Below are 25,945 nucleotides of genomic sequence, written 5' to 3'. Positions count from 1 at the left end.
TTGCGGTATGCATATTGCACAGCTTGATGTCGCGATAACGATAAATTTGCGGTATATTGTGCAGGCCTAATCTAGAGTTTTTTTTTTTTTTTTAAAGAGCAATGTTAAAGCCCCTTCAGGGGTTACGCGCCTAAGTGTACATTTGACCCCTCCCCTGGGGGCGCAATGAGCTGCAGTCACCACTGCACTCAGGAGCCAATTGGTGGTTCAACCCCACTAATCCACCCCCATAATGCTCAGTGGAGCCACTTTTAGAGTTTAGTTTGACCCACCCTTGGCTTTGATCCAACGATCTTTCAGTCTCAGTAAGGACCGTTTTCCACCGAGCCACCGAGCAGGTATCGGTGGCCCGGTGTCGCATTGGCGGTCATCAGGACCGTATAGAGCTGTTGAACCCACTGGCAGAAATGGTCAAATCAGTCCATTTCCAAATATCTGGATATTTTCTAGTTTGTTTTTTTTTGGTTTGTTTTTTTTAAGCGGAATAAAAAAGTTCATTGTGAACACGGCAAATGCACCAACTGAGTGTTAAACAAATGGATTCCATTAGAATTGTTTCCATTACATCAATCATAATCCAGCAGAGCTGTTGGTTCATGTTTCCTCTTACAACAAGCAGAATGTCACGTTTAATTATCACATTTGTTTGGCTAATGTTTTTGTCCTTGAAGAGACTTTCCTGTTGCAACCTCTCCCTGTAGTTCAGACCTGTTGGAGGGAAGGTGCATCAATTCATGGTTATGGCTCAGTTCATCCCAGTTTCCTGTCCTTTATGCACTTTCACTGTGGTTCCTTTGGCTTTCACATTGTTGGTAAACCACACCAGGGTTCACATGCAAGCAGAGAGAGCCCCATGTTTTTCAGTAATCCCCACTATCATTTTCATTTCACACCAAGGCATGATGGCTTCCATTATTTTGTTGGGTTTCAGTTTAACATATTGAGTAATGTCCGTCTGTGGTTTCCTCTCGTTAGAGAAGCGAATAGAAAAAAAAGGGGGGGAGGCATTAACCAAACAAAAATACAGCTCTTTTCAACCTCATTAATTAGTGTTGTCATGTAACCCAACGGTAAGGGCATATCAAATGAAAAACATATTAAACATTAAAATACAGCAATATTCTTAGCCAAAAATAGTCATTTTTTACAGGGTGATTAGAGATTTTGGTTAAGTGGTTTTGGTGAAGCCCTTTCTTCATCGGTGGGATTGGGAGGAGGTGTCCAGGAGGTTTGGCATTGGATTAGTTTGGCTATTTTCTTGCTTTCTTCACGCTTGCTGGCTGCCTCCTGACTAACTGAGTGGGTGTGGAGTGTGGCAGAGCCACTTGAAGCTGAATGGCTTGCTGACTCACTGATGAGGTGGAAGTAGGTGGTGGATGGAAATTGAGCTTGGCTTGCCGGGGACCAGAGAGACTGGGTGACCTAGTTTTCCCTTTAGCACCAGCTCTTTCAGTGTTCACTCATGACAGGGATTTTTCTTCTGCTGGATCAGGAAAGAGCCATAGAATCTTGTCCTGCATTGGTTCTTTTCTATATTCGTCTTCAGTGAAGGTTGGGGTGCAAATACTAAAGTCTAATTGTCCTTCTGGAGAAAAGTTGCTTCATTCCTGAAAGATGGCTAAGGAGACCCAACAGAACTATTTGTCCATACAAATGAGCAGCCAGGCTTTGAAAACCTGAAGGCATAATCAATCCTCCGCCTTTTTAAAACAACTCCTGAGTTCATTTTATCAGTGCAAAGTCCTACTGCCACGTCTGATAGTTGAAACAGAAAAAAAAGGCCGTCTTCATGCTTCTCTCTTAGAGCAGAACAACATCATGACCTGATTCAGGTCCACCGGCGCTGTAGGTTTCATCAAGATAGAACCCTAACTAGGGCGGCAGGTTACCAAAGAAATCAAAAGTTGCTGATCTGGTGTGTTGCACATCTAAGGCTTTCATACTGTGGAGATTTGGGGAACCCCCACCCCCTCTACCCCAACCAGGAAAAAAAAGAAGTTCATAAAAAATAAAAACCTGATACATTTCTAAGAAACTCTCTTAGAAGTGGATGTTTTTTCAACAGATGCTGAGGGAATTCACAGGGGTTTAGTTTGTTTTCTGGTGTCCCTCACTCGTGTAGTGGTTGCAAGAAAACCTGCAAGTTATTTTTTACAAAGTCATTTTTCATGGATGCATACTCAAATATTTGTCCTGGTGTTTTAGGTTGGAGCCTCTGCTCTTCTAACCTGGCTTAATAAAAAAAAATAAAAAAAGAGGATTGTTTTTTTGTTGTTTTTTTTTGCCTTTTTACTGACAAATGGATAACATTTGTCTGATCTGTGAGAAGTGACAGAAAAAGATAACTTCATTTTAACGTTGCTACTCTGAGTTAAAGATCTGAGGAGAGGTTTTTGTGCTCATGTTTACAAAGATTTGCATTTTTCTATCTTACAAATGAACAAAACCTCTGTCATATCTGAATTTCTTTTCCTTTATGGCTTCATGTTAAATGTAGATTTCCACCAACTGCTGGGCCTCTTTAAAGCTTGCTCTCCTTGCATTTAGGAAGTGTTGTTCTAGATTTCTGCCTTAAAGTGAAACTGCAATCTGCACAATACAGTATAGCAAGAAGTTTTCCAAGATGGGATACAGACGTTCCCATTTGGCTAAGAATTTATATCATTGTCTTTTTTTAATCCTAAGACATTTCTCATTAAATGTCCTTTGGCCTCCTGCCTGATTTTCCTTTTTATTGTCAGAAACTTTGCCCAAACAGATTCTGAATAACAAATTCACATTTTTGTTCTATTTTAATTGGTTAACCCTCATTTTTGCCTAGTCCTCAGATTAAATCACATTACCTGAGCAGTAGTGACAGTTTGGACAGTAGTTTGTTTGTTGCACTCGCGGATGACTGAGTAGGCTCCATCTACATCAGGGGTGTCAAACTCATTTTGGTTCGGGGGCCACATTCAGCCCGTCTGATCTCAAGTGGGCCAGACCAATAACGTAAAAGCAAAATAACAGCTTTGTTTTAGTTTTTTTACTCAGTTGAAAAAAATGCCTCAACCAACACAGTAGCCTAATCACTTGGGGCCAATGGATCTCAAATAAATTTAATTTCACTTCAAAAAAAGTTGATCTATTCAATTTTACAGACTGAATATTTGACATCGGACACTGAAGCAATCCCGATAATAAAATCAAGAGGGGCTACAGAAAATAAAAGAAACACCGTGCCTTGAATGTAAATGTCCAAACCATTAAAAATTAAACTAAATTAAACCTGCTAACATTTGTGAACATAAGAATTTAACCTCCGTTCTCTCCTGAAACTTCACCCGACCGTCAATATCAGGATTCAGATCCTGTGCAGAAACATATTTACTGTCATTCAACTGTGCAAAACACAATGAAATGTCTGAGAATCTTTTCCTGGTTTCTGCCTGAATTTTGTGGCAACACCTGCTTTCTTCGTGACCTTTAATGGGACGCCATCAGCGACCAGACTGACATCATGTGACCAGACTGACATCATGTGACCTGTTCACTTCAACATTGTCCAGCACAATGGACAATTGATTGACAATGGATAACTAGAGAGCTGACTATGTCATCAGTTGTTGTCCTGTCCAACAACTCAAGAAACTCAGCTGTGGCGGTCTCTTCAACACCTCTAATAAATATGCACAGTTGTATATATATATATTTATATATGTGATGTTGGTGTTTGCATCAATAGCAACCGAAAATACAATAAATGACTGGATTCCTTCATTTAGTGTCCAAGTCTCCTCAGAGATGTTGTATCTGTAATGGTAATCCTGACAGACTCAAAGGTCGACTGCTTTTTGGGGGCACAGGTTCCCCTCTGAAGAGGGTTTGGACGTTTGCACCAACGTGTTTACAAATAAGGTAGCTGTCACTGCTTCATCATGTCAATGCTGCAGTGAATGCAAACGGTTGTTTTTCAGTCCAGCTAATAGTTGGTAATTCTTCTCTTTTCTTAACTGCAAATGGTGAAACTTTTCTTTATGGTGAGTCTCATAGTGGTGCTGAATGTTGTATTCTTTGAACACTGTGACCTGTTGATGACATACCAAGCATGGGAGTTTTGCATTCAGCTGCATGAACAAATTAAACTCAAATTTTCCTGGAAAGCTCAGCAATCCACTTCACTTTTTGACAACATTTTGGTCATTAGGGTGTCCCTACTGATCATCCATATGGCGTATGGTAAAATCGTAAATGGCGTATACTTATATAGCGCTTTCTACCCTCTTTCGAAGGCCCAAAGGGCTTTATAGTCACAGTCTCATTCACCCATGCACACACACATTCACACACTGCGCTGCCGAACACCGGCGCCAACCTCCCACCAGAGGCAAGGTGGGGTTCAGTGTCTTGCCCAAGGACACTTCGACACATGGGCGTGCAAGGCGGGAATTGAACCTGCAATCTTACGATCATGGGTCAACCGCCCTACTGCTGCACCACGGCCGCCCATATAGCAAGATAACAGTGTTAAAGGCGTCCATCTGATTGGTCAAAGCATAAAGGGATTTATTTGATTCGTTAAATGCTTCAAGCTGCTAGAAGATTGTTTTAACACATTTTGGGTTTGCGATTTATTGCGATATTCGCCGTCTTTTGCGATATGCATATTGCAGAGCTGGATATTGCGATGACGATAAATTTGCGGTATATTGTGCAGGCCTAGCGGCCGTGGTGCAATAGTAGGGCGGTTGACCTCCAATCGTAATATTGCGGGTTCGAATCCCGCCTTGTCGTAGTGTCGAAGTGTCCTTGGGTAAGACACTGAACCCCTTCTTGCCTCTGGTGGAAGGTTGGCGCCAGTGTTTGGCAGCGGAGCCGCCACCAGTGTGCGAATGTGTGTGTGAATGTGTGTCTGTGTGACTGGGACTGTAAAGTGGCCTTGGGTGTGACATCATCCATAAAAAATGGTTTACATTAGAATCCAACCAAATTGTCAATTTACTCGGCATTTCTTTAAGATATGGAGACGGCCAGGTTGGAGCCAGACATAGCAATGATTGGTCTAATTCCGTTTGAGTCCACATTTTAATGACAACCACTTACACCAATTAGGAGCGGGCGTGGTGGAAGGCCCCACCCACCCTTACCACTTGAAAGCAAAAACAAAACAAAAAAGTGTAGTGAGCTTGGTGGCTAATAGGACACTAGATGATCCCGCATAGTCCTGCACAATTAATCGCAAATTTATCGTTCTCGCGATTTCAAGCTGTGCAATATCCATATCGCAAAAGTCGGAGAAAATTACAATAAATGGTAAACCTTAAATGTGCTAAAAAATCTTATGGCAACTTGAAGCATTTAATGAATTGAATAAATCCCTTTATGCATCTGACCAATCAGAAAGCTCTTCACGTTGTTGACCAATTGGGTGGAGCTTTTATGTTAGATGTCGCCCTCCTAGTTAGACGAGGGTCATTTTGGGAATAATTTGAGGTATGTTGACGCTTATTTAAATTAAAATTTTGCAGTGAAATGGAAATGTTTTTGTTGTTTTTGCTATTTGTTCATTTATCGCATGTTATACCGTCATCCCAATATTGATCACTAATATCTCATATCGCGAGTTTTCCTCATAACGTGCAGCCCTAATCCCGCACTATATAGTCTTTTAGTGGTAGGGATTCGGGAGGGAATTCGGACAAAGCCAAGTCAAACGTTTTGAATGTTGGATGTGAGACTGCATGCGTTTAATGAGGCATCTGATTGGTCTGTTCAGAACTTGAATAACTTTCGCTACAGAAAAAAATATCGTGAAAAAAATGAGGAATACCAAGAAAATGTATCAGAGGAAGAGTGGTTATTCTGTTTGTTTCACAGGCACTTCCTGTTTGGAACGCCACGGGGGGAGGAGTCTCTCAGTCTAGTTCTCATATACAGTCAATGGTTTACATTTGTAATCTGTTTTGTTCAACCTTGTTTACATTTTATTCAGCTGACGGGTTTCTCCTCCTTTACAGAGGAGGACCGGTCACTGCAGCTGCTTAAAGATCGAATGACACCGGGTCGAGCTGAACCAAACCAAACTGAAACCAGATCGGAACGGAGCCCACTAGGCCGGTCCAGACAATATCAGGCCAGTCCAGGACGCCTTCTCCAGTTTCCTATCCAGGTACCCACGGCAACAATCTTCTTCTTTTTTTGCGCTCATATTACAGGGGCAGCTGTGAACTGGTATATATTTAACATTAGTGTGACTCATTTAAGCTGCTGCAGAGGAAATATAGGCGTGCCTCCATTCATTCATCACTTTCATGCAGCCAGATGTCACACGAAGATCTTTACACATGAAGAAATGGTGGAAATGTCCGGCTCTGCTCGCACATTACACAACGATCCATGAAGAACAGCTGTGTGGCGGCTGACTGACGTTTCCCAAAGCAAAGATTTGAATGGGACTGACTTGTCTTGGGTTTGTCTGTTGACGTTGTGTGACGGTGTTCAGACACACCCTGATGTGGAGGCAGTGTTAGGATAACAGGAAGTTTTAAAGAGGACCTTCGTCAGTGTCTGCCTCTGCGACGAGAAAACCAGCATGTTGAAACGGTTAAAGGAGCTGAAACCTGTAAAATTCCTTCATTTAGAAGGAAATCGGTTGATTGTAGAAAGCTGGTAACCAGCTTGGTCCCTGCGTTTAGCTCCAGTTCTCGGTTTATTGATGTTGTGAACGTTGCAACACTTGAACAGACACCAGTATTTGCATTTTGTAAAGATGAATCCTTTTCTATTTCATCTTTAATGCATGTTGTTTTTTTAAAATCCTGTTTACCATCTGGAGCTGCTCTCCATCACCTCCACCAACAGTGTTTTCATTGCTATGCGTGTAATGTCACCTTTCCATTGTGCAAATGTTGAACAACCACCAGCTACCGTGTGAGTCACGTCAGCTGCACTGCAGCTTTTCACACACAACAGCTTTTTGGGTGAAGTGATTGGACTGTCAAGGCGAAAAAGGCATTTCCTGTTCTTCAGACTGTGAATCTGCTTGAAATTCGGTGAGGAACCACAGTGTTTAGGAGCACACGTATGTGAGTGAAATGCACAAGTTGATGCACACAAAAGAATCTCAGCTGACTGAGCCGGCTTTCATGTGACCGATATGGCCTGACCTACATATGCTAGGGACATAATGGGAGTCAAATTCAGTTACTTGTGTCTTCCTGTTTATCCTGACTCTGCACTAAACCCAGATGGCGTGGTGTCCATGCTGACGCCAACCATATGCTGCTTTTTTTTTTACTGATCAGCTTTTCCACAGAACGCGGCAGATCGCAGGAATACAAACATTTGTCATTTGATTTAAAGGTGACCAAAGCAGAGGAGCTGCTGATGTGTCTCTGCCTGATCCCATGGATCCCTCTGTATTTGATCTAATGTGTGGTTTAGCTGAGGTTGAAAGGTTTAGATTTGATCCCAGTTATGCTCATTATTGCTCTTCACACCACAGGATCCTCTCAGTCTTTTTAAAGCATTTGCTTATCAAGCTTTTCACACAGCTGCAGGTGTGACGCCTCACCTGGCACGTTTTCCAAACCCTTGACCGTGTGAGCAGGAGCAGCCCTGCAGGCCTGTGACCTGTGCCTGAAGGAGGCCGGACCGGTAACGTGGCACATGTGGGAGAAGGCTTTAAAACAGACGGATTTGGTGTCTTTACAGTTCTGGGCTTGAGGGTGAATGGAAGGAGATGACTTTAACACTGACGATATGATAAACATCTGTGGTGAGTCACTTTTATCAGCTATACTGTGTTGAATAATAAAATGTTAATAGATGAATATTAGTCAGGTAATTCAGCATTTATCCAGGCACTTTGTTTAAATTCAACTTTATTTGTAGAGCCCTTTCTGTTACAAAGCATATGGTATCATATTGTTATTCTTCCTTTAAATAGACCCACTCCAATGAAAGTGTTGTTTGTGGCGTTTTTCTCATGATGGAGGACATGTATAAAAAACGTTTAAAAGTGCATTTCTGTATTCAAATGGTTGTGAACCAAAAGCTTACCAAAAAGCTGTTTGATTGTATTTGTGACGTAGGTTGCTGGGTGCTTTAAGCTTTAAGCTTTTAGCCTGACCTGAAGGCACATTTCCAGTGAGCTCCTGCCGCTCTGCAGAAAATATGTCCTAGAAAGCGTTTTGATTTTGGCTAAAAACGGCTTAATCACAGTTACTAGACCACTGGGAACGCTTTGAAAATAAATGATGGGCGTGGGTCTGTAACATGTTTGGATGTGTTCAACTTCTTCAGCAGATTTACTGTCAAACAAATGACGGTAGTTTGAAGGTTTCTTCGTTATTTCAGCTTTTTCAGGCTTTAATCAAACTTCAGCATCTCTTGGTTGTTGTCATTTTTTAAAAACCAACTTTGTGGTTGTTTTCCTATATTGTTCACCAATGTGAACTCTCCACTGTTGGAATAACTGGCTGCTCACCAATGTTCAGTTAGTTCTGCCTTTAGTGAGCTGTCCGTCACAGTCCGTTACAGCCGGCGCTTTTTCAGCTCCTCTAACCTGAGCTTCTTCTGCAGATGACCTGATGGCCGACCAGCGGATGGACATCTCGTCTACCATTACTGACTTCATGTCTCCAGGCTCCACTGACCTCATCTCCAGCTCCATCAGCACGCCTGGCATGGACTACACCCGCAAGAGGAAAGGCAGCACCACCGACTACCAGTAAGGGCAAAAAGAGGCACAAACACAGATTTAATGGCATCAGACTAAAGTCTTTGAGCAGTTTTTTTTGTTTGTTTGTTTTGGCGTTTACATTTGCAGACAAACAGTTAAAGGGGCCGGGCTAAAAAATAAAGAAATAATGCAAAATATGTGACAGAATGATGAAAAAAAAGAGCATCGAAGAATCCAAAAGGAGAGGAAAACATCTTCAGATTTATCTCTTGACCTTTTGGTGTACAGTGGAGCAAAACAGTATTTTTCACACAAGTTGTTTGACTTAAATTATGGTCTGTATTTTTTAGTCTGTAATATTCATCATAGAAACACTTCAACTGTGAGAGACAGACCGGGGGGAAAAAGAACACATTGTTTATTTTCAAAGAATTGAGTTGTTTAACCTCTTATGACCTGGCGTCCACATTTTGGGTCACATTGCCAAGGTTTTTAACTCTACTTAGCCCTGTGACTACATGTGTAAAGGGTTAGCTGAGAAATCTAGAGGTTACTGGTGCAGAAAATAAGGATTTATTTGTCTTCTTTTTCTTTCTTCCATGTGTTGCTTGTATCAGTGAATCGCCTTTAATGACGGATTCCTCTTTTGTTTTTCAGAATCGATGGCTTTTCCTTTGAGTAAGTCCAAGCATGCGTTCATGTTCATAGATGATTATTTGATGTTGAACTGTAAACATATTGTGTGGACTTAAAAAAACAAAAAAAAACTAGCCCCCTGCATCCTTTTCTCTGTGCTGTGGTTGAGTTGATGGCTCGGGTCATTATTTGAACCCAAATCTTTTGTCCCCCCCCCCTCTAGCAGTGACATGGACCCAGAGAAGGATAAACTAGGAAGGTAAGCATTCGTTGCCATGGTCGTTGATTCGTTTTAGTTGATACAGAAGTGTCTCTTTTGAGAGCAGAAAAGGTACAAAAACCACTTGTTTCAAATGGTTAAAATCAGAGTTCTAGCAGGGAAAAATTCATTTCAGGGCATTTTTAGTAAGGACAGATTTTTCTCAATGTTTTGTCTGAAATGGAACCTTTATTAAATCCAGTTTATTTTTGTACTAAAAATGTAATTTCTGGTCAAATTGCATCAAAAATAAACCAACGTTGGCTTGAATCTGCTCAAAAAGCACATTTTTAAAGAAGAAAGACTGCAGCTTTTTCCAATGGGAGCGTTTGTCCCCACAGTTGCTGGGACATTTGCATACAAGATCATGCTTAGGAACAACAGCTGCATTGGCTCTTGCATAAAAAATGAAATTGAAGGTTTTTTCAAGAGGACAAAAGTCTAAGCAGATCCTGTTGCACACAGGAAGGATTTGCTGAGTCAGACTGGTTTCCAGGCATCAGTGTTTCAGGACCGATGAGCTTTTGGGAGAAGAGATGTCAGATCTTTTAGTCGGGGTTAGTTGCAGTGTGGGAGGTAATCTTCAATTGAGACTCAGGGCTTCCAGTCCCTGCAGTTCTGTGTGCCAGACAGCAGCAGTTGTCATGGTTTGGCTGCTGGAGGTGTGCTGTTGTCCCTCTTTATTAGGCTTGCTTAGTTGGGCATGCTGGGAAGGAGGTCAAAGGGGTTAAAACCAAGTCACACTTGAACATGGGTCACCACACTGAACCTAAATAAAACCATGTGTTGCATAATCAGTGACAGAGTTGAGGGCTAACTTTGGCCCCGTTACTCCCCCATCCTCACCCTCCTGTTTTTTTTCTCTTCCAGTGACCAGCAGGGCAGGATTAAAAATGCCAGGTAGGAGAAATCCTCTGCTGTTGTTTGTCATTACCTGGATGTGTGGCTGGATCCGCCATGGCGGTTTATGATGGCTTATACCATGGTCCGGGTGAATACTCGATTCTGATTGGCTGCTGGGTGTGAATTAAAACCTGATAATCGCACGGTGAAAAAAGAAGTTCCGGTCACCTAGCTTAAATGTTCTGTGTCACTGCGCCGGCTTCTTTAAAACAACCTTTTTCTTCATCATTTGGACAAAAACAAGCGGTAAGAGGAGAACTTTCTCTCTGAACTGATGCTTTATTCAACCCATGGGAAAGATCAGCATTTATATATTGCTGAATCTTGACTGCGGTGGTGCTGCACAACGCGGAGTATTTGTTGCGTGATGCGGCGCATCACGTAACAAAAGTCCGCTTTTTGTGAGAAAAGCGATCCAAATCGGGGAAAAAAAACAAGAATAATGGACTTAAAACAGGTTAATATGTATTGCTTCTGTAAGTGACCATGGTATAAGCGGGTTTATGGTTTTCGAAGTGTGCGTCATTACTTCTTAACGCACTTCGCGGCTTCCACGGCGTGCGTTAAAAAGTAATAACGCACACTTCGTCGGCCATTAACCCTTACATCAAATTCTCCTTCCTTGTTGTTGTTAAGGAATATGTTGGGATGGAGGTGAAGGTAAACCTCTAAAGGTTTTATCACAAATGCCCTTACGGGTGGATCAGGGCCGTCTGCGGGTAAAAAATGGGCAAACCTGAGGGGCACGCAGGGGTCCCACACAAAATATGGCCCCGAAAGTTGAAACCAGAGAACGGCAGAGTAGAACCAGCAGTTTTTTTTTTTGCAGTGAAGGGGTTTTGACAGTTTAACCATGTTCTCATGCTTTATGGGATGTTGATCAAGTCTAATCCTCTTCACTCCATGATTCTGGGTTGCCTGTCATACCAGCTGATGTCAGAGGAGAGGGGTGTGTCGTGTTTGGGGAGTGGATCAAAGCTGGCTCTTTTTTTTTATCAGCTGAACTGTGACCCAAACCCATTTGGTTCCTAAAGGTTCCGTGATGCAGGAACAGAAATGTTGGGTATAGACCGAGGTTGCTGGTTTTTATTCTTATGTGGGAGCCATCTTCATCTTCAGCCATCATTTTCCTCAAAGCAAACATACTTCAATGTAAGCACTTACTGTTGGAATCTCAAAGAAACGGCTGATGTGTTCATTTCTGACCTGCATAGTTTTGCTCTCAGACTAATGACACGTTTCCTGTGTCAGAACCAGCTGGTTATGGAGTGGAGTGCGTTTGTTCTTTGATGCAATGTGCTTTTGCTTTCTGCTCTGCAGAGAAGCTCACAGTCAGATCGAGAAACGGCGCAGGGACAAGATGAACAGCTTTATCGATGAGCTGGCGTCACTGGTGCCAACGTGCAACGCCATGTCCCGCAAGTTGGACAAGCTCACCGTGCTGCGGATGGCGGTGCAACACATGAAGACGCTCAGAGGTTTGAACGCACTCAGTATTGTAGACCAGTGTGTGTGTGCCGCGGGAAATAACCCTCATTCACTGATGGATGGTTTCCATCTTATTGACAATGCCAGTCCAACTAGTCTACTTTTATTGAAATTTAAAACATCTTTAAAATTGAACCATATATTGCAGCAATTTGAGTTTTTTGTTTTGTTTTTCATCAAGTTTTTTTATCATCAAGAGTTTGGAGCAAGTGATTTGATTCAATCTCCCTATTTCTGGGTCTCTTAATGAGATCAAAAAACTCTTGACTGTGCTGTTTTTGAGAAAAACTTGGAAAGGTGTAGAGCAAAGAGAAGCTAAAAGAAAACCATAATCCTGGTCAAATATGTTGAATGTTCAAAAACCAGGTTTGGAATCTTTGCAAGGATGTAATGGTTTCTGGCGAAGGAGTCAGCAGCTGCACAAACATTGTGTGGATTTTGGAGTGTGGCCTGATATTCCAGTGGTCTGGCTTAGATTAGAACTGCGTTCAGTATTGATGAATTCCTGCAGCAGTGGTGGGCGGGGCCTGTGCGAGCACGCCCAGGTAAAACCTCTGTGTTTGCAGGTGCAGCCAACCCGTACACAGAAGCAAACTACAAGCCGGCCTTCCTTTCAGACGATGAACTGAAGCATTTAATACTGAGGGTAAGTGCAGGACTGCTGCATTTGGCAAACAAACCTCCATGTTTAAAAACCCAACCCACGTGTCTGTTTGGAAAATGCAGGCAGCTGATGGCTTCCTGTTTGTCGTGGGCTGCGATCGCGGAAAGATCCTCTTTGTTTCCGAATCTGTGTTCAAGATCCTCAACTACAGCCAGGTGAGCAGGCTGCATTCCAGAACATTCCTCTTTGTTCCTCTCCAGCTGTTTTCAGCCTCTCCACTCTGAAGGACTTGAATTTCCAGCTGGAAGTAAATGTAGGTCACTCCGACTGAAAGTGGAATTATTCTTGGAACTTGTGATCCTCCACAAAGGAGAGGATCTGGAATGAAGCCTCACAGTTATCAGGTATTTCTCAGGACGGGAAGTGTGGCTGAGACCAGGATAGACCTGACGGTCGGCAGAATAGTTGCAGGAACTCTGCATGTGCTTTCTCTGGGTCACAGTAGCTGATGGTTTCACTCTGGCTTCTAACAGCTGACACGCCCAGAAAGCGTTTCCTGTGACGATGCATGTGTGAGCGAGTGCTGACAGCTGAGCCGATCCTTTAGGAGGTTTTCTGATCAAACTTTCAATGTATTAACACAAACCACAATAGCAGACATGTTGAAAGGTCAAAAGTCAATAAACCCACAGCTGCTGACAAAACTGTTGGGACAAGTGAGAAATGAGCTGAAAAAAGGGTTTTGTTCTTGAAATGATAAAGTGTCTAGATGACAAACTTCCCTCAGAATGATAGCTCTAAAAGTCTAATGTCAGTGAAAATGTCTGCTTGTTCAAAGTCTAAAGGATCTTTGTCGCTGAACAGTTGAAGTTCTTCAAGTTTTTGAAATCTTGAGATTATTCCTCCTTGTTTTTATTTAGCCTTAAGCAGCTAAATATTTCAAAAATGATAAAATGAACCCAGAAGCTGATTATGAAATGGACAGGAGCTAAACGTTTACACGCCTGTATGGTTGGAACGGCTAAAGACATGAAATCCAAAGGGCAAAGGAAGATCTCATCCCTGCATGAACAGATGAGTCTATCAGGAGAAAACGGGACCAGCAGAGGCCGCATTAACATCTTTACTTTCTTCTCTTCCTCTCATCTCCAGAACGACCTGATAGGTCAGAGCCTGTTCGACTACCTGCATCCCAAGGACATTGCCAAAGTCAAAGAGCAGTTGTCGTCCTCAGACACGGCCCCCCGAGAGAGGCTCATCGACGCAAAAAGTAAGCATGGATGACCTTCAAGTTGAAGCGGCTCCATCTATTTTTCTGTCCTTGACTTTACCGTCAGTCTGTGGCTGTCCTAATCATTCCTAGAAAACACAGAACGCTGAGGTCTCAAGGCCCAAAAACAACAGCTGTCAGCTGATGGTGTTTGTTTTCAACATTGTTGTTGTCATGGTAACGCTAAAAAGCATCATTCAGAGAGTTTCTGCATCCCAGCTTCCCTTGAACTATGTTTATGTGGAAGCAGATGTCAGAATAAAGGTTGTGAAGACACGCGTTTTCCTACCCCAGACAGAAATGGGGTGTTAAGAACACACAGAAGCCTCAGTGGTGTCAGCTCTCTGTGATGTGAAGAAGGTTGGCCTCAGTCCTGATGGAGCGTGTGTTGTGTTTTCAGCTGGACTTCCTGTGAAGACAGACATCACCCCGGGTCCATCTCGACTGTGCTCCGGAGCCAGACGGTCCTTTTTCTGCAGAATGAAGTGCAACCGGCCGTCGGTCAAAGTGGAGGATAAAGACTTCCCCTCCACCTGCTCCAAGAAAAAAGGTGTCTTTAAAAACATGTCACTGTCCTGCTCCGGGCTGACGCTGTTCCTCTCAGGCCTCACAAACTCCTTTTACTGAAGTGAAACCTGGCCCTCCGCCTCCTGCTGTCTGTCTATTTGAAGCGCTTCTGATTGAACACGCCATAAGGAATCACGCCTCACCGGCATAAGAAGCTTTCTCTTACTCAACCGGGGAGGTTTGCCTTCTTAATGTGGGTTCTACATCTATCCACACACAGTCCCAAAGCAGAACACAGAGGAGAAAAAAAACAGAACTCTGCAAGCCTGCAAGCAAATCTGATATTTTTCTTGAAGTTCATAGTTTTTTTCAGTGAAGACCAACCGAGGGATTCATTCATCCACCATCTTCGAATCTTTAGTCTTCTCCAGTGAAAAATCATTGTCTTGTAGTGTAAAAGGTTCTTTATAGAGACAGTGTAGAAATGTTCTGCTTCTTGTTGGCATAGATGGATGAATGTGATGGTTTGATGTCCTCGGCTACTGATGGTGTTTTACTCCAATTACTGACCCTGGAGGATCCAGAAAACCATCAAAGCAGCCTAGAAAAGCTTTATGCAGCCTAGAAAAGCTTTATGCAGCCTAGAACAGCTTGATGCAGCCTAGAAAAGCTTTATGCAGCCTAGAACAGCGTTATGCAGCCTAGAACAGCGTTATGCAGCCTAGAACAGCGTTATGCAGCCTAGAACAGCGTTATGCAGCCTAGAACAGCGTAATGCAGCCTAGAACAGCGTAATGCAGCCTAGAACAGCGTAATGCAGCCTAGAACAGCGTAATGCAGCCTAGAACAGCGTTATGCAGCCTAGAACAGCGTTATGCAGCCTAGAACAGCGTAATGCAGCCTAGAACAGCGTTATGCAGCCTAGAACAGCGTTATGCAGCCTAGAACAGCGTTATGCAGCCTAGAACAGCGTTAAGCAGCCTAGAACAGCGTTAAGCAGCCTACAACAGCGTTATGCAGCCTAGAACAACTTCATGCAGCCTAGAACAACTTCATGCAGCCTAGAACAGCGTTAAGCAGCCTAGAACAGCGTTAAGCAGCCTAGAACAGCTTTATGCAGCCTAGAACAGCGTTATGCAGCCTAGAACAGCGTTATGCAGCCTAGAACAGCGTTATGCAGCCTAGAACAGCGTTATGCAGCCTAGAACAGCGTTATGCAGCCTAGAACAGCGTAATGCAGCCTAGAACAGCGTAATGCAGCCTAGAACAGCGTAATGCAGCCTAGAACAGCGTAATGCAGCCTAGAACAGCGTTATGCAGCCTAGAACAGCGTTATGCAGCCTAGAACAGCGTAATGCAGCCTAGAACAGCGTAATGCAGCCTAGAACAGCGTAATGCAGCCTAGAACAGCTTTATGCAGCCTAGAACAGCTTTATGCAGCCTAGAACAGCTTTATGCAGCCTAGAACAGCTTTATGCAGCCTAGAACAGCGTTATGCAGCCTAGAACAGCGTTATGCAGCCTAGAACAGCATTATGCAGCCTAGAACAGCTTTATGCAGCCTAGAACAGCTTTATGCAGCCTAGAACAGCGTTATGCAGGCTAGAACAACTTCATGCAGCCTAGAACAGCATTATTCAGCCTAGAACAGCTTTATTCAGCCTAGAACAGCTTTATGCAGCCTAGAACAGCATTATTCAGCCTAGAACAGCTTTATGCAGGCTAGAACAACTTCATGTAGCCTAGAACAACTTCATGTAGCCTAGAACAACTTCATGTAGCCTAGAACAACTTCATGTAGCCTAGAACAACTTCATGTAGCCTAGAACAGCTTTATGCAGCCTAGAACAGCTTTATGCAGCCTAGAACAGCGTTATGCAGCCTAGAACAGCTTTATGCAGCCTAGAACAGCATCATGCAGCCTAGAACAGCATCATGCAGCCTAGAACAGCTTTATGCAGCCTAGAACAGCTTTATGCAGCCTAGAACAGCATCATGCAGCCTAGAACAGCTTCATGCAGCCTAGAACAGCTTCATGCAGCCTAGAACAGCTTCATGCAGCCTAGAACAGCTTCATGCAGCCTAGAACAGCATCGTGCAGCCTAGAACAGCTTCGTGCAGCCTAGAACAGCATCATGCAGCCTAGAACAGCTTTATGCAGCCTAGAACAGCTTTATGCAGCCTAGAACAGCTTTATGCAGCCTAGAACAGCTTCATGCAGCCTAGAACAGCATCATGCAGCCTAGAACAGCATCATGCAGCCTAGAACAGCATCATGCAGCCTAGAACAGCGTTATGCAGCCTAGAACAACTTCATGCAGCCTAGAACAGCGTAATGCAGCCTAGAACAGCGTTATGCAGCCTAGAACAGCGTTATGCAGCCTAGAACAGCGTTATGCAGCCTAGAACAGCGTTAAGCAGCCTAGAACAGCGTTAAGCAGCCTACAACAGCGTTATGCAGCCTACAACAGCGTTATGCAGCCTACAACAGCGTTATGCAGCCTAGAACAGCGTTAAGCAGCCTAGAACAGCGTTAAGCAGCCTAGAACAGCGTTAAGCAGCCTAGAACAGCTTTATGCAGCCTAGAACAGCGTTATGCAGCCTAGAACAACTTCATGCAGCCTAGAACAACTTCATGCAGCCTAGAACAGCTTTATGCAGCCTAGAACAGCTTTATGCAGCCTAGAACAGCTTTATGCAGCCTAGAACAGCTTTATGCAGCCTAGAACAGCTTTATGCAGCCTAGAACAGCGTTATGCAGCCTAGAACAGCGTTATGCAGCCTAGAACAGCATTATGCAGCCTAGAACAGCTTTATGCAGCCTAGAACAGCTTTATGCAGCCTAGAACAGCGTTATGCAGGCTAGAACAACTTCATGCAGCCTAGAACAGCATTATTCAGCCTAGAACAGCTTTATTCAGCCTAGAACAGCTTTATGCAGCCTAGAACAGCATTATTCAGCCTAGAACAGCTTTATGCAGGCTAGAACAGCTTCATGTAGCCTAGAACAACTTCATGTAGCCTAGAACAACTTCATGTAGCCTAGAACAACTTCATGTAGCCTAGAACAACTTCATGTAGCCTAGAACAGCTTTATGCAGCCTAGAACAGCTTTATGCAGCCTAGAACAGCGTTATGCAGCCTAGAACAGCTTTATGCAGCCTAGAACAGCATCATGCAGCCTAGAACAGCATCATGCAGCCTAGAACAGCTTTATGCAGCCTAGAACAGCTTTATGCAGCCTAGAACAGCATCATGCAGCCTAGAACAGCTTCATGCAGCCTAGAACAGCTTCATGCAGCCTAGAACAGCTTCATGCAGCCTAGAACAGCTTCATGCAGCCTAGAACAGCATCATGCAGCCTAGAACAGCTTCGTGCAGCCTAGAACAGCATCATGCAGCCTAGAACAGCTTTATGCAGCCTAGAACAGCTTTATGCAGCCTAGAACAGCTTTATGCAGCCTAGAACAGCTTCATGCAGCCTAGAACAGCATCATGCAGCCTAGAACAGCATCATGCAGCCTAGAACAGCTTCATGCAGCCTAGAACAGCTTCATGCAGCCTAGAACAGCTTCATGCAGCCTAGAACAGCTTCATGCAGCCTAGAACAGCATCATGCAGCCTAGAACAGCTTCATGCAGCCTAGAACAGCATCATGCAGCCTAGAACAGCTTTATGTGGCTTTGTGCAGCTTTGTGTGTCTTCACGCAGTACCATTTTATGTGAAATCCCTTTTGTCATACTTGGCAGGATGATGCAGTTTGTCAGATAAAGGGGCTCCTCATTTCAGCTTTTCTGATCTGCTGTTATCTTCTAAGTGTTACACTCATGCTTCAGTTTCACTTTCAGATAATTCTACTCATTTGCATCATTTTAATGTAGAGGCAGTATGGTTTAAGTTTTGCATTCTCCAAGACAGTTTTCCAGTAGGAAGAAGCAGGTGACGCCCGTTCATAAGGTTCATACCTAGGGCTGCAGTGGCTCAGGCGGTTGAGCAGGTCGTCCAATGATGGAGGGGTCGGTGGTTCGATCCCCGACACAACTGTTGCTATGTCCTTGTCGCTTTACTCTCCCTGCCTCCAGTGTGGCTCCACTGGTGTGTGAGTGTGTATGATTGTCCCGGTGATGGTCAGGGGGGCCGTAGGCGTAAACTGGCAGCCACGCCTCTGTCGGCCTCCCCCATTGCAGCTGTGGCTACATCAGTAGTTAGCATCACCATGAATGAGTAGTAAATGAATAATGGACACATTGTCAACGCTTTGAGCGTCTGGAAAAGTGCAGATAAATCCACTCCATTATTATTCTGCCGTATGGCAGAAGTTATGAACGCTGCAGAGGAGCATTCATGACAGCTGTGCATCCACCACATGTTCTGCATGTGATCACAACAAGCTTTTGTCTGCATCAAGCGGGTCTCTTTCCATTTAAAGCGGTTGTAAGGATCACCTGCAGCCCATGCTGTCTCCAGGAACCTGTTGTTCCTCTGCCCCATCCATCAGAAAGCTCTAATCATTTTATTACATCTATATTTTTGTTTTTTATGTGCAGTCTTGTGCCAAATTTGAATCATTTTATAGTCAGAAAAAAACATGAAAAGGTGGAGGAACATCTAGAGAGGTGGAGGTTTGCTCTGGAAAGAAGAGGAATGACGGTCAGACTTTTCCTCCTTCGATTGAACCGGTTGTTTTCTGGATGTTTTAAACGAATGAAAGCAGATTAAAAGAGGCGGGGGGGGGGGGGGGGGGGTCATTTTGTAAATTTGAGCTGTGGGGGCCACAAATGCACTTCTTCACCTCCCGTATAACCACAATTCCTCCTCTTCCTCTCCTTCCAGCTGACCGTAAGAGCTTCTGCACCATCCACAGCACGGGCTACCTCAAGAGCTGGCCCCCCACAAAGATGGGGCTGGACGAGGACAACGAGCCGGACAACGAGGGCTGCAACCTCAGCTGCCTGGTGGCCATCGGCCGCCTTCACCCCCACATCGTCCCCCAGCCGAGCCCCGCCGACATCCGAGTGAAGCCCACCGAGTATGTCTCGCGGCACGCCATCGACGGGAAGTTCGTCTTTGTGGACCAGAGGTAAGAGGACAGAGGGTGTCGGACGTTGAACTTGTGTCCGTCACACGTAAAGTCCAGAAGCAGAAAAGCTTCAGACTGGAGAAGCCATCAGATGATGCCGCCTGAACAACCCGGAGGATGAGAGCAGGAAACCCCCATTTCTGCGCAAACCATTGCTGGTATATAAAGAATTTATGGGGTTAAGATCGTGGATTTCTAGATGTGCTCCACACCTGTTGGGAAGTCAAAAATGTCCCTGATAGTCAGAGTTTGACACTGAAGGAGGTGTAACGCTGACAATGCAGCCTGGTTGAAGGATGGGAGATGACCTCAGATGTTCTGCTAGTTAGTTTCCTGCTGGGTGGATCAGAAAGCGTCTCTTCAGTCTGAGTGGAGCAGCCATGGTGGCTGGATGGCGTTCGTGTTGCAGAGCCGGCGCTCTGACGGGGACTGTTGACTGTCCAGCTTAACATTTTCCCTTCCATCATCTGGGCTTTCTTCTTCTAAGTTCTTCATTGTTATGAAACTCATGCAAAAAAATGTGCTTTTAAACCACAGCTTAGAGCGTTTCTGTCACAACAAGATGAAAGGTCTGAGTATGTTTTTCTTGAAGGCTGGGATTTGAGGGGTGCAGTGGCGTGAATCTGAAGAAGGTTGGAAATGTGAAGGGGAAGCAGTGAGGAGCTGCAGGAGGTCTTCCAAAAACAGATGCGTCTCTGCTGTTACGGCTACATTTGCTTCAGCATCAGAAAAACGCTCTCTGGTTTTTAGTCCAACTTTAGTTTGTACGCATTTTCCATGTTTTTGGTATCATACCAAAGTTGAATAACAGGCTCTCAAACTGTATCGTTCTTGGTTACAGGAACCAATCTTCTAAACCCAAATGTTCTGATCTGCTTTGACTATTTTATCTGGTGAAGCTCTTTAACCCAAAGCTTTGGTGTTTTCTCCTCCAGAGCCACAGCTATCCTGGCTTACCTGCCCCAGGAGCTGCTTGGAACCTCCTTCTACGAGTACTTCCATCAGGACGACATCAACCACCTGGCCGAGTGTCACAGACAAGGTGAGCGCTTTGGCTGCAGGAGCGCGCTGCAGGGCCGCCCACAGCCATGTTCTAACCACCTCCTCCTCCTCCCTGCTGTCCACAGTGCTGCAGATGAGGGAGAAGATCAACACCAACTGTTACAAGTTCAAAATCAAAGACGGCTCCTTCATCACGTTGAGAAGCAGATGGTTCAGCTTCATGAACCCCTGGACCAAGGAGGTGGAGTACATCGTCTCTACCAACACCATTGTTTCGTAAGTGTCTGCTCCCAGACAGAAGCTGCGGTTGATGCTGCTGGGGGGGTCATGGACGCTCTTTTATCTGCAGGTGTCCCATGATGGAGGGATCAGATTACCCTCAGTCTGCTGCCTCCCCACAGAGTATGGAGAGTGTCCTGATCTCAGAAGGTGAGGGAAAACGTGGACGTTTTTCAGGACAAACCCTAGCGGCTGCTGATTCATCACTAACCTCCTTGTGCTGGTTGGCAGGTGGGGGTCGGAGGGCGCTGCCAACTGTGCCCGGCATTCCCGGGGGAACGAGGGCAGGAGCTGGGAAGATCGGCCGCATGATAGCGGAGGAAGTGATGGAGTTCCAAAAGTGAGAGCACAGCCGAGACACAGATCAGAGGGGGGAAGGAGGAGATGCTTGTGAAGGAGACCGGCTTGCCGAGTCAGAAACCGGCTGCTCGTTTTTGTGCCGAGTCATGCTTCACCGCCCGGTGGAAAAATGAGGGAAATGGAGGAACGTTCCCCCAGTGCTTTCCCAGTTCTCCTCCAGAATTTCCCGTTTCACCCCCTTTGCTTGATGCCCTGAAGTTGTTCTGGAAGCAACAACAGCTTCACCAATGATCACTGATGTGAAATGGCTGTAAAACTGAGCAGCTGTCCTTCCTGCTGGTGTTTGAAGCTTCTTCCTTCACGTTTAGTTCAATAACTTTCATGGTGTCTGGATTGTTCATTGACTTCGTAGGTTCTTCTGTTATCGGACACGGTTGTGTTTTTCACGTGTTCCTGACATGTTTCAAAACGGTCCCAGACTTCCTGTCCGACAGTGTCACGTAGAAAACGTTTACTTCCGGCTCCAACCAAATGAAGTCAGTTCAGTCGCCATTTTGCCGCGATTCAGATACATCGGAACGTTGAACGTGAGCAGCGTTTGGTCCGAGTCTGTCCGCATCAACATTTCTATGACAACCACTCTCACCAATCAGGAGTGAGCTTGTTGGAAGGCCACTCCCACACGGAAAAAAATCTGTCAATTGTTGGACTTGAGACCACCTACCTTTTTTTTTTTTTTAGGCCTTCTCATTGGTCCGTTTACTACTTGCATAGCTTGCAAATAAAGAAAAATATCATGAAAAAAAACAACAATTAGGATTGACTAAAACATGTTAAAAAGGTATGAGATCAAGAATGTTTATTCTGACCTATAGAAGCTGTTTATTTCTCTATAGAAGTTTCTTGGAGCCAGCAGGGACTTCCTGTTTGGAACGCCAAGGGGGAGGGGTCACTCAGTCCAGTTCTCATATACAGTTAATGTTTTAGGTTTTTTATTAATCATTTGAGTTTTTCTTTTAAAGAGTTTCCTCAATTGTTTTTCTCTTTTTTTTCATTCTTTAACACATTTGTTTAAATTGTATCTTTTCCCTGTAATATCAGGCTACAGCACACATTTTCTAGTGTTCCCCTTTTCCAGCTCATTCAGCATCAGCGATGGAAGTGTTTTTCCTCGTCACAGAGCTGAGTCTGCGCTCGCATGCTACATTTGGGCAACTTTCTGTTTGTTTTTATGATGCCAGAAAAAGATCTGAAACCCGGGAAATGATCACCTGCTGCTCCTTCTCTGGCGGTTTTGGTCGAATACTGAAAGTGGAAACATGATCTGAAGAACAGAGACCAGGAGAAAAAAAAGAAAAAGCTCCAGTTTCTCCTGTTTAGCTTTGGAGCCAGACTGCTCTGTGATCTATCTGTGGGTTCAAACAAAACTTCTGAAACAGCTTCATTTGATCTGAGCAGAGCTGATGTTTAGACCTCTGACAAGATTAGAAGGTAGGCGGGTGCTCTGTGCGGCCGAGCTGCTCTGGACGGTGAGCCTGGGGGGTGGACGTCGTCAGACGGGGGCGTGACGGCGTCCTGATGGCGCTGAAGGACCATCCTGTCTGCCCGCAGTCCCGCTGAACGCCTCTGTGACGTTCCCTCTGAGGCTGACAGAACTTTCCCTTCTCCCCCAGGATTCGAGGCTCGTCCCCCTCCAGCTGTGGCTCCAGCCCTCTGAATAAGACCAGCACCCCTCCTCCTGACTCCTGTTCCCCCGGGGGCAAGAAGGTGAACACCACAGACACACACACACACACACTCACACATGGAAACGTATTCATTTTTTTATTATATATAAATATTTTCCCACAATACCAGAAAAGAAAACTTTAGTTCAAGTGATTTTTACCTGCCAGCTTAAGTCCACAACCAAAGTTTTGTTGACCCTCGACCTCGGAAAGAGGGTTTTCTGATCTCACCTCCTAACTCCTCGAGCATCTTTGGGAAAATGTTGTTTTGAACGTTTGTGGCTTTTGAACAGCGTGGCGTTCTCCTGTTCCTCGCATTGTTTTCTATGCAGTGAGTGAATCATCGGCTCAGGCTGAACAAAACAACATGAACACGTTAGGGATGTGGGCGGGGTTGACGGCAACCTTACGTTGCTAAGGAAATCCAAAAATGATTCTTCTAAAGATTTCATGGACCCTTCTGTCACCCCCCAGAAGGCAAAACATAAAGTGGTTGCTATGGAGATGAAACCAACAGCAAAGCCGCCATTAAAAAAAAAAGGGTATCCTGTATGAATGTGTGACATACAGCTTTGACCAGGGGGGTGAGGGGTAGAGTGAAGGGCATGCAGCAGCTGCTCAGCCACGGAGGGCAGCTCACAGAGGGGCAGAGGGGAGCAGGTAACGCCTGCAGCCGTTACAACGCCGCTGTTGGACGCACCAGCAGGAATGCATACACACAGGAGACGATTGACTCCCAATTCCAGTCAGAACCAGGATCCGATCTGGACCGGAAGTCCCCGCCTTAAAAAGCTGCATAACTGCAGCGGGGGTGTCTTCTGTGGTGTGGTCGTCATGGCAACAGTGTCATGAGAGCGGGCTGATGCTGGTTTGACAGCAGGCCTCCAGCTTGCATGCTCCACCACGTTCAGAGATGAAGAACAGAATCATCTGCAGCTGACATCCGTCCTAGAATCCAGCTGCAGTCAGTCGTGACCTCATGCTCGTGTTCTCCTCTGCAGATCCAGAACGGCGGTACCCCCGAGCTGCCGAGCACGGGGATCATTCCTGGACCGGATTCTGTCGGCTACCCGTACTCCAACCAGTCCATCATGAGTAAGACCAGCAGCAATCTTCCTCCTCTGAGAACTTTCTGTAGCTTCTGACCTCCTCCTCCTCTGTCCAGGTGACAACTCCCACCTGAGTTTAGACATCATGGATGAGCCCGGCTCCAGCAGCCCCAGCAACGACGAGGCGGCCATGGCGGTCATCATGTCCCTGCTGGAGGCGGACGCCGGCCTGGGGGGCCCTGTGGACTTCAGCGACCTGCCCTGGCCTTTGTGAGGAAGGCAGAGAGAAGAAGCCGAGCCGCTGAAGGAGTGTCCTGCCCCCTCTGCACACAGCTACACTGCAGAAAAGCCCCACTGTCACCCCACCAGTCTGTAAATACGAAAGATTTGTACAGGGATGAGAGAGGGGAGCATCTCTCAGAGAGCCTGGATCCGGCCGGACGGCTTTTTAGATTTCGCTCTGACTTTTTATTCATCATTCCTCGTAGGTGGACCTGAATTTTCTAGGAGTTCCTGCTGCAGACCAGCTCTCATCCTTGCAGTGTCGCTTTAACACCAGAGCCGTGGTGCTAACAGAACCCTGGCAGTGGGCCCGGCGTTCCGGGTCTGCGGCAGGCTCCTGAGGTGTTCTGGAAGCTGAATCCCGCCGTCTCCTCTGCATTTTAGCGTAGACTCAGGCTAAGGCTGCCGCCGTCCTCTGGAGCTCTGTGTGGAACGTTCTCCAGAGTGGAGGTCTTTCTGTCAGAAGAAGCCACAGAGCTGCTGTTCCCTCGTCAAACTACTTTCCCATTTGCTCCTAACGGCACTACACGTCATCCTCCTGGAACCAGATTCCCAGGAGCGGATGCTCTTTCTGAGTCTGCTGGCAGCCTGCAGTGCACCTGCTGGAGCTTTAGGAGGAGCATTCTGGTCTAGAACCTCATCAGATTGAACTCGCTGAGAACATTTGTCACCTGGAGTTCTGTCTCTCTGTCTTGGATCTCTGTTCTCTCGGTCGGGTTCTGGCGTCTGAAGGCCTTCATCTGGAGGAACTGGGATCTTTTGTTTTTACGAAGTTTCAGAAAAAAAATCTGGATTTATTCTTAAAATCAGAACAAGCTTGAAAAGTTTGTTGGGGGGGGGGGGGGGGGGGGGGGGGTGCTGCATTTCTCTACAGAAAGCTGCTGTTCTGCCACAGCAGATCCTCGTTGCACCCCCCCCCCCCCCATCCTGGAGGATGAGGAATATCCTTGAACACTTCTCCGACCTCACTGCTCCTCTGGGAGGAGGTGCTTCACTGCTGCCTGTCAGAGGCCACGCCTCCTACTCTTAAGCCCCTCCCTCCTCGCTGCACTTCAGGCTGTCGGCTCCTCGGGATGGGACTGCTGATGCCTCATCTTCCTCAGAAAACTTAAGAAATGATCCCACAGTTTCAGCACTTCTGAATGAGCAGATGTTTAAGCTGGGGGTGGGGGGGGTAACAGCTGGGGGGTTGGCAGCTGCACATATGCTTCTCTCAGGAGAAACATGTTCTTGATGATGATGATGATGATGATGATGATGGGCGGGATCTTCACCTCACCAGCTCTGTTGATTTGCTTTGGAGAGAATGTTGGGGGGAGGGGGAGCGGAAGCAATTGGATGTCAAAATAAAAGCTTTACAGCAAAATGTGGAAAAATGAAAAAATAGCTTTTAGATATTAAAGAGAAAAGTCTAAAGAGAAAAGCTGATTTGACAGACTCTAAAACCCTCGTCTTCAGAGATCTGAGGCTGAGCATCAAAGCCATTTACGGCCGTGTGATCAAGACTTTCCTTAAGGTGGAATTTTTCTAGCTATTTGAAACCTGCGGTCCTGCAGGGGAATTCTGGTCCAGTTCTGGTCCAGGCCTAGCCAGAACCCACGTTTGGCCCACTTTCCCAGTTGCTGGCTCAAGCCCCGCCCCTTTCCCCCACATTCGTCCAGTCAGGCAGCAGCTGCTGAGGTCCTTCTGTTCTTGTGGGTTTCTGTTTCTGCACACTACAATAGTGTTCTCCTTGTTGATGCCCCCCCCTCCAAAAAAGAAATAATGTATCAAATCTATAAATATTATCATGTGAAGAGTATACTTTATGCAAATATATGAGTATGATGAGTGTATTGTATGTATCAGCAGTGAAATATTTTTCAAATAAAATTATTTGTTTCTGTCGTTGGGTTTT

The 25,945-nt window shown here is 45.3% G+C and overlaps 1 protein-coding gene across 4 annotated transcripts in view; it reads left to right on the top strand.

The window, feature by feature from the left end:
* The window catches only part of bmal1a (basic helix-loop-helix ARNT like 1a), a 32,204-nt gene extending 6,269 nt beyond the window's left edge, over window positions 1-25,935 (top strand). The window contains exons 2-20 of one of the 4 annotated variants that reach the window (XM_004084185.5): window positions 5,997-6,148; window positions 7,693-7,756; window positions 8,563-8,710; window positions 9,320-9,340; window positions 9,522-9,557; window positions 10,428-10,457; window positions 11,781-11,938; window positions 12,515-12,594; window positions 12,675-12,767; window positions 13,705-13,822; window positions 14,223-14,372; window positions 19,163-19,409; window positions 20,345-20,451; window positions 20,537-20,687; window positions 20,761-20,840; window positions 20,922-21,030; window positions 22,664-22,757; window positions 23,719-23,812; window positions 23,883-25,935. In XM_004084185.5, the coding sequence (XP_004084233.1) occupies window positions 7,711-7,756; window positions 8,563-8,710; window positions 9,320-9,340; window positions 9,522-9,557; window positions 10,428-10,457; window positions 11,781-11,938; window positions 12,515-12,594; window positions 12,675-12,767; window positions 13,705-13,822; window positions 14,223-14,372; window positions 19,163-19,409; window positions 20,345-20,451; window positions 20,537-20,687; window positions 20,761-20,840; window positions 20,922-21,030; window positions 22,664-22,757; window positions 23,719-23,812; window positions 23,883-24,040 (1,920 nt within the window). In that variant the 5' untranslated portion in view covers window positions 5,997-6,148; window positions 7,693-7,710 and the 3' untranslated portion in view covers window positions 24,041-25,935. Of the gene's footprint in view, window positions 1-5,996; window positions 6,149-7,692; window positions 7,757-8,562; window positions 8,711-9,319; window positions 9,341-9,521; window positions 9,558-10,427; window positions 10,458-11,780; window positions 11,939-12,514; window positions 12,595-12,674; window positions 12,768-13,704; window positions 13,823-14,222; window positions 14,373-19,162; window positions 19,410-20,344; window positions 20,452-20,536; window positions 20,688-20,760; window positions 21,031-22,663; window positions 22,758-23,718; window positions 23,813-23,882 lie in introns of all 4 variants that reach the window. The other 3 variants (XM_023955409.2, XM_078948183.1, XM_078948182.1) reach the window with 3 other exon arrangements.
* Window positions 25,936-25,945: the final 10 nt, after the last annotated feature.

Source organism: Oryzias latipes, chromosome 6, assembly GCF_053564925.1.
Source record: "Oryzias latipes strain Hd-rR chromosome 6, Olatipes_Hd-rR_3.1".
Lineage (NCBI taxonomy): Eukaryota > Metazoa > Chordata > Actinopteri > Beloniformes > Adrianichthyidae > Oryzias > Oryzias latipes.
This window is presented reverse-complemented; position numbering and strand designations above follow the sequence as displayed.